General features: G+C 37.8%; 1 protein-coding gene across 1 annotated transcript in view; it reads left to right on the forward strand.

Annotated features, from left to right (window-relative positions):
* Window positions 1–6,603, forward strand: part of LOC311122405 (protein kinase C beta type-like) — a gene marked incomplete at its 3' end in the record, with an annotated part of 15,193 nt that extends 8,590 nt beyond the window's left edge. Inside the window, exons 4-5 of the mRNA XM_084196767.1 lie at window positions 6,157–6,237; window positions 6,496–6,603. Coding sequence (XP_084052893.1) covers window positions 6,157–6,237; window positions 6,496–6,603 — 189 coding nt within the window. The remainder of the gene's footprint in view (window positions 1–6,156; window positions 6,238–6,495) is intronic.
* Window positions 6,604–8,411: the final 1,808 nt, after the last annotated feature.

An 8,411-nucleotide genomic window follows, 5' to 3' on the forward strand; every position in this document is an offset into this window, starting at 1 on the left:
GTCAGCACGTTAGGCTGTGTGGTCAGCATGTTAGGCGGTGTGGTCAGCATGTTAGGCGGTGTGGTCAGCATGTTAGGCGGTGTGGTCAGCATGTTAGGCTGTGTGGTCAGCATGTTAGGCTGTGTGGTCAGCATGTTAGGCTGTGTGGTCAGCATGTTAGGCTGTGTGGTCAGCATGTTAGGCTGTGTGGTCAGCATGTTAGGCGGTGTGGTCAGCATGTTAGGCGGTGTGGTCAGCATGTTAGGCTGTGTGGTCAGCATGTTAGGCTGTGTGGTTAGGCTGTGTGGTCAGCATGTTAGGCTGTGTGGTCAGGAGGTTAGGCGGTGTGGTCAGCATGGTGTGGTCAGCATGTTAGGTGGTGTGGTCAGCATGTTAGGCTGTGTGGTCAGCATGTTAGGCGGTGTGGTCAGCATGTTAGGCTGTGTGGTCAGCATGTTAGGCGGTGTGGTCAGCATGTTAGGCGGTGTGGTCAGCATGTTAGGCTGTGTGGTCAGCATGTTAGGCTGTGTGGTCAGCATGTTAGGCGGTGTGGTCAGCATGTTAGGCTGTGTGGTCAGCATGTTAGGCTGTGTGGTCAGCATGTTAGGCTGTGTGGTAACACCAGAGAGTCTGTTGGAACTGAAGAGAACACATTCAGCTCTAATAAAGACGTATTCTATAGTTATATTCTAATGCATTCTATTCTATTCTACTTTACTATACTGGATTGTACTCTATTCTACTCTATTCTATTCTACTCTATTATATTCTACTCTATTCTATTCTATTCTACTCTATGCTACTCTATTCTATTCTACTCTACTCTACTCTATTCTACTCTATTCTACTCTACTCTACTCTATTCTACTCTACTATATTCTATTCTACTCTACTCTACTCTACTCTACTCTATTCTACTATATTATTTTCTATTCTACTCTATTCTACTCTACTATATTCTATTCAACTCTACTCTATTCTACTCTATTCTATTCTATTCTACTCTATTCTATTCTATTCTATTCTACTATATTATATTATACTATATTCTATTCTATTCTACAATATTCTTTTCTACTATATTCTACTCTATTCTATTCTACTCTATTATATTATATTATATTATATTCTACTATATTCTATTCTATTCTACTCTATTCTACTCTATTCTATTCTATTGTATTCTATTCTACTCTACTCTACTCTATTCTACTCTATTCTATTCTATTCTACTCTACTCTATTCTACTCTATTCTATTCTATTCTACTCTACTCTATTCTACTCTATTCTATTCTATTCTATTCTATTCTATTCTACTCTACTCTACTCTATTCTATTCTACTATATTCTACTATATTATATTCTACTATAGTCTGTTCTATTCTACTCTATTCTATTCTACTATATTCTACTCTATTCTATTCTACTCTATTCTATTCTATTCTACTATATTCTATTATATTCTACTCTATTCTACTCTACTCTATTCTACTCTATTCTATTCTACTCTATTCTATTCTACTCTATTCTACTATATTCCATTCTACTCTATTATATTCTATTCTACTCTATTATATTCTATTCTACTATATTCTATTCTATTCTACTCTATTCTATTCTACTATATTCTACTCTATTATACTCTATTATTTTATATTCTACTCTACTCTATTCTATTCTATTCTACTCTATTCTATTATACTCTATTCTATTCTACTATATTCTACTATATTATATTCTACTATACAATATTCTATTCTACTCTATTATTTTCTACTATATTCTACTCTATTCTATTCTATTCTACTCTATTCTATTCTATTCTACTCTATTCTATTCTACTATATTCTATTCTATTCTACTCTATTCTACTCTGTTCTACTCTGTTCTACTCTACTCTATTCTACTCTATTCTATTCTATTCTACTCTAGTCTACTATATTCTATTCTACTCTATTCTATTCTATTCTACTCTATTCTATTCTATTCTACTCTATTCTATTCTACTCTATTCTACTCTATTCTATTCTATTCTACTCTATTCTATTCTACTATATTCTACTCTATTCTACTCTATTCTTTTCTTTTCTATTCTACTCTATTCTATTCTACTCTATTCTATTATACTCTATTCTATTCTACTATATTCTACTATATTCTATTCTACTATATTCTATTCTATTCTATTCTACTCTATTCTATTCTATTCTATTCTACTCTATTCTATTCTATTCTACTCTACTCTATTCTATTCTACTCTACTCTACTCTACTCTACTCTACTCTACTCTACTCTATTCTATTCTACTCTACTCTACTCTATTCTACTTTACTCTACTCTACTCTACTCTATTCTACTCTATTCTACTATATTCTATTCTATTCTATTCTACTCTACTCTATTCTATTCTACTCTACTCTACTCTACTCTACTCTACTCTACTCTACTCTATTCTATTCTACTCTACTCTACTCTATTCTACTTTACTCTACTCTACTCTACTCTATTCTACTCTATTCTACTATATTCTATTATATTCTACTCTATTCTACTCTACTCTACTCTACTCTACTCTACTCTATTCTATTCTACTCTACTCTACTCTACTCTATTCTACTATATTATTTTCTATTCTACTCTATTCTACTCTACTATATTCTATTCAACTCTACTCTATTCTACTCTATTCTATTCTATTCTACTCTATTCTATTCTATTCTATTCTACTATATTATATTATACTATATTCTATTCTATTCTACAATATTCTTTTCTACTATATTCTACTCTATTCTATTCTACTCTATTATATTATATTATATTATATTCTACTATATTCTATTCTATTCTACTCTATTCTACTCTATTCTATTCTATTGTATTCTACTCTACTCTACTCTATTCTACTCTATTCTATTCTATTCTACTCTACTCTACTCTATTCTACTCTATTCTATTCTATTCTATTCTACTCTACTCTATTCTACTCTATTCTATTCTATTCTATTCTATTCTACTCTACTCTACTCTATTCTATTCTACTATATTCTACTATATTATATTCTACTATAGTCTGTTCTATTCTACTCTATTATATTCTACTATATTCTACTCTATTCTATTCTACTCTATTCTATTCTACTCTATTCTATTCTATTCTACTATATTCTATTATATTCTACTCTATTCTACTCTATTCTATTCTACTCTATTCTATTCTACTCTATTCTACTATATTCCATTCTACTCTATTATATTCTATTCTACTCTATTATATTCTATTCTACTATATTCTATTCTATTCTACTCTATTCTATTCTACTATATTCTACTCTATTATACTCTATTATTTTATATTCTACTCTATTCTATTCTATTCTATTCTACTCTATTCTATTATACTCTATTCTATTCTACTATATTCTACTATATTATATTCTACTATACAATATTCTATTCTACTCTATTATTTTCTACTATACTCTACTCTATTCTATTCTATTCTACTCTATTCTATTCTATTCTACTCTATTCTATTCTACTATATTCTATTCTATTCTACTCTATTCTACTCTGTTCTACTCTGTTCTACTCTACTCTATTCTACTCTATTCTATTCTATTCTACTCTAGTCTACTATATTCTATTCTACTCTATTCTATTCTATTCTACTCTATTCTATTCTATTCTACTCTATTCTATTCTACTCTATTCTATTCTATTCTATTCTATTCTACTCTATTCTATTCTACTATATTCTACTCTATTCTACTCTATTCTTTTCTTTTCTATTCTACTCTATTCTATTCTACTCTATTCTATTATACTCTATTCTATTCTACTATATTCTACTATATTCTATTCTACTATATTCTATTCTATTCTATTCTACTCTATTCTATTCTATTCTACTCTATTCTATTCTATTCTATTCTATTCTACTCTACTCTACTCTACTCTATTCTACTCTACTCTACTCTACTCTACTCTACTCTACTCTACTCTACTCTATTCTACTTTACTCTACTCTACTCTACTCTATTCTACTCTATTCTACTATATTCTATTCTATTCTATTCTACTCTACTCTATTCTATTCTACTCTACTCTACTCTACTCTACTCTACTCTACTCTACTCTACTCTATTCTATTCTACTCTACTCTACTCTACTCTATTCTACTTTACTCTACTCTACTCTACTCTATTCTACTCTATTCTACTATATTCTATTATATTCTACTCTATTCTACTTTACTCTACTCTACTCTATTCTACTCTATTCTACTATATTCTATTATATTCTACTCTACTCTACTCTACTCTACTCTAATCTATTTGACTCTACTCTACTCTACTCTACTCTACTCTACTCTACTCTACTCTACTCTACTCTATTCTACTTTACTCTACTCTACTCTACTCTATTCTACTCTATTCTACTATATTCTATTCTATTCTACTCTATTCTATTCTACTCTACTCTACTCTACTCTACTCTACTCTACTCTACTCTATTCTATTCTACTCTACTCTACTCTATTCTACTTTACTCTACTCTACTCTACTCTATTCTACTCTATTCTACTATATTCTATTATATTCTACTCTATTCTACTTTACTCTACTCTACTCTACTCTATTCTACTCTATTCTACTATATTCTATTATATTCTACTCTACTCTACTCTACTCTACTCTACTCTAATCTATTTGACTCTACTCTACTCTACTCTACTCTATTCTACTCTATTCTACTATATTCTATTATATTCTACTCTACTCTACTCTACTCTACTCTACTCTAATCTATTTGACTCTACTCTACTCTACTCTACTCTACTCTACTCTACTCTACTCTACTCTATTCTATTCTACTCTATTCTATTCTACTCTACTCTACTCTATTCTACTTTACTCTACTCTACTCTACTCTATTCTACTCTATTCTACTATATTCTATTATATTCTACTCTATTCTACTTTACTCTACTCTACTCTACTCTATTCTACTCTATTCTACTATATTCTATTATATTCTACTCTACTCTACTCTACTCTACTCTACTCTACTCTAATCTATTTGACTCTACTCTACTCTACTCTACTCTACTCTACTCTACTCTACTCTACTCTACTCTACTCTACTCTACTCTATTCTACTTTACTCTACTCTACTCTACTCTATTCTACTCTATTCTACTATATTCTATTCTATTCTACTCTATTCTATTCTACTCTACTCTACTCTACTCTACTCTACTCTACTCTACTCTACTCTACTCTACTCTACTCTATTCTATTCTACTCTACTCTACTCTATTCTACTTTACTCTACTCTACTCTACTCTACTCTACTCTACTCTATTCTACTATATTCTATTATATTCTACTCTATTCTACTTTACTCTACTCTACTCTACTCTATTCTACTCTATTCTACTATATTCTATTATATTCTACTCTACTCTACTCTACTCTACTCTACTCTACTCTAATCTATTTGACTCTACTCTACTCTACTCTACTCTATTCTACTCTATTCTACTATATTCTATTATATTCTACTCTACTCTACTCTACTCTACTCTACTCTACTCTAATCTATTTGACTCTACTCTACTCTACTCTACTCTACTCTACTCTACTCTACTCTACTCTACTCTATTCTATTCTACTCTACTCTACTCTACTCTACTCTACTCTACTCTACTCTATTCTATTCTACTCTACTCTACTCTATTCTACTTTACTCTACTCTACTCTACTCTACTCTACTCTACTCTACTCTATTCTACTATATTCTATTATATTCTACTCTATTCTACTTTACTCTACTCTACTCTACTCTATTCTACTCTATTCTACTATATTCTATTATATTCTACTCTACTCTACTCTACTCTACTCTACTCTACTCTAATCTATTTGACTCTACTCTACTCTACTCTACTCTATTCTACTCTATTCTACTATATTCTATTATATTCTACTCTACTCTACTCTACTCTACTCTACTCTACTCTAATCTATTTGACTCTACTCTACTCTACTCTACTCTACTCTACTCTACTCTACTCTACTCTACTCTACTCTACTCTATTCTATTCTACTCTATTTGACTCTACTCTACTCTACTCTACTCTGATTGTACTGTCCTCTCTTCTCCTCCTCCAGATCATAGCGTACCAGCCCTATGGGAAGTCAGTGGACTGGTGGGCCTTTGGAGTTCTGCTGTATGAGATGCTGGCTGGACAGGTAAGGGGTGGGCCTTTGGAGTTCTGCTGTATGAGATGCTGGCTGGACAGGTAAGGGGTGGGCCTTTGGAGTTCTGCTGTATGAGATGCTGGCTGGACAGGTAAGGGGTGGGCCTTTGGAGTTCTGCTGTATGAGATGCTGGCTGGACAGGTAAGGGGTGTGTGTGTATATGTTAACATTTATGGTGGGGATTAACCTCTCTCTCCTGTCCTCCCCTCCTCTCTTATTGTGGGTATTAACCTCTCTCTCCTGTCCCAGCCTCCCTTCGATGGTGAAGATGAAGATGAGTTGTTTCAGTCCATCATGGAGCATCACGTCTCCTACCCCAAGTCCATGTCCAAGGAGGCTGTCGCCATCTGCAAAGGGGTGGGTCAAAACACACACCTCCTAATAATCACAATATATTGATAAAGTTTGTTTCTCTTTCATTTCACTGCAGTCTGGGGAGGAAGAGAGAGGGAGGGAGAAAGAGAGAGGAGATGGGGAGGAGGCTGGGGAGGAGGAGAGAGGGAGAGAGAGGAGAGGGGGAGGAGGCTGGGGAGGAGGAGAGAGGGAGAGAGAGAGAGAGGAGAGGGGAAGAGGCTGGGGAGGAGGAGAGAGGGAGGAAGAGAGGAGAGGGGGAGGAGGCTGGGGAGGAGGAGAGAGGGAGGGAGGAGGGGAGGAGGCTGGGGAGGAGGAGAGAGGGAGGGAGGGAGAGAGAGAGGAGATGGGGAGGAGGCTGGGGAGGAGGAGAGAGAGAGGGAGAGAGAGGAGAGGGGGAGGAGGCTGGGGAGGAGGAGAGAGGGAGAGAGAGAGAGAGGAGAGGGGAAGAGGCTGGGGAGGAGGAGAGAGGGAGGAAGAGAGGAGAGGGGGAGGAGGCTGGGGAGGAGGAGAGAGGGAGGGAGGGAGAGAGGAGAGGGGGAGGAGGCTGGGGAGGAGGAGAGAGGGAGAGGACAGGGGGAGGAGGCTGGGGAGGAGGAGAGAGGGAGGGAGGGAGAGAGAGAGGAGAGGGGAGGAGGCTGGGGAGGAGGAGAGTGGGAGGGATGGAGGGAGAGAGAGAGGAGAGGGGGAGGAGGCTGGGAGGAGGAGAGTGGGAGAGAGGGAGAGAGAGAGGAGTGGGGGAGGAGGCTGGGGAGGAGGAGAGTGGGAGGGAGGGAGAGAGAGAGGAGTGGGGGAGGAGGCTGGGGAGGAGGAGAGTGAGAGGGAGGGAGGAGAGAGGGAGAGGAGTGGGGGAGGAGGGAGAGAGAGAGGAGAGGGGGAGGGGGCTGGGGAGGAGGAGAGGGAGGGATGGAGGGAGAGAGAGAGGAGAGGGGGAGGAGGCTGGGGAGGAGGAGAGTGGGAGGGAGGGAGAGAGAGAGGAGTGGGGGAGGAGGCTGGGGAGGAGGAGAGTGGGAGGGAGGGAGAGAGAGAGGAGTGGGGGAGGAGGCTGGGGAGGAGGAGAGAGGGAGGGAGGGAGAGAGAGAGGAGAGGGGAGGAGGAGGGAGGGAGGGAGAGAGAGAGGAGTGGGGGAGGAGGCTTCCTAATGTAATGTAGTATATGTCTCCTCTCCTGTCCTTCTCTGTCATTCTGCAGTGTTCGTTCTTAAGATGAGCTTTGTCTTCCCTATACCCTGTTTATCTATCCTCTACACACACACACACACACACACACACACACACACACACACACACACACACACACACACACACACACACACACACACACACACACACACAGACACACACACACACACACACACACACACACACAGCTCAATTATTCAGCCAGCAGAATCCAGCCCACTCTATCAACTCAGTCCTCTCTATCAAACCTCAGTGTCATCCTCAACCGTTACGCTTCAGTACCCACTGCAATCACACACAGACACACACACACACACACACACACACACACACACACACACACACACACACACACACACACACACACACACACACACACACACACACACACACACACACACAGACACACACAGCAGTCACAGGAGAGTTTAGGAGGATATACAGTACAATAGAAGCCCTCATTCCATTGATAATCCAGTGGGCTCTCTCAGAACATAAATGGTAGGAAATGTCAGAGGTCTCGCAGCGTCACGTGACGCTATCTTCTTTCTCTCTCCTCTCCCCCTCTCCTCTCCCCCTCTCCTCTCCCCTCTCCTCTCCTCTCCCTTCATTAATTCTTAGTATTTTCCTTTC

This window comes from Coregonus lavaretus (assembly GCF_964263955.1).
Source record: "Coregonus lavaretus genome assembly, contig: HAP1_SCAFFOLD_8882, whole genome shotgun sequence".
Taxonomy (NCBI): domain Eukaryota; kingdom Metazoa; phylum Chordata; class Actinopteri; order Salmoniformes; family Salmonidae; genus Coregonus; species Coregonus lavaretus.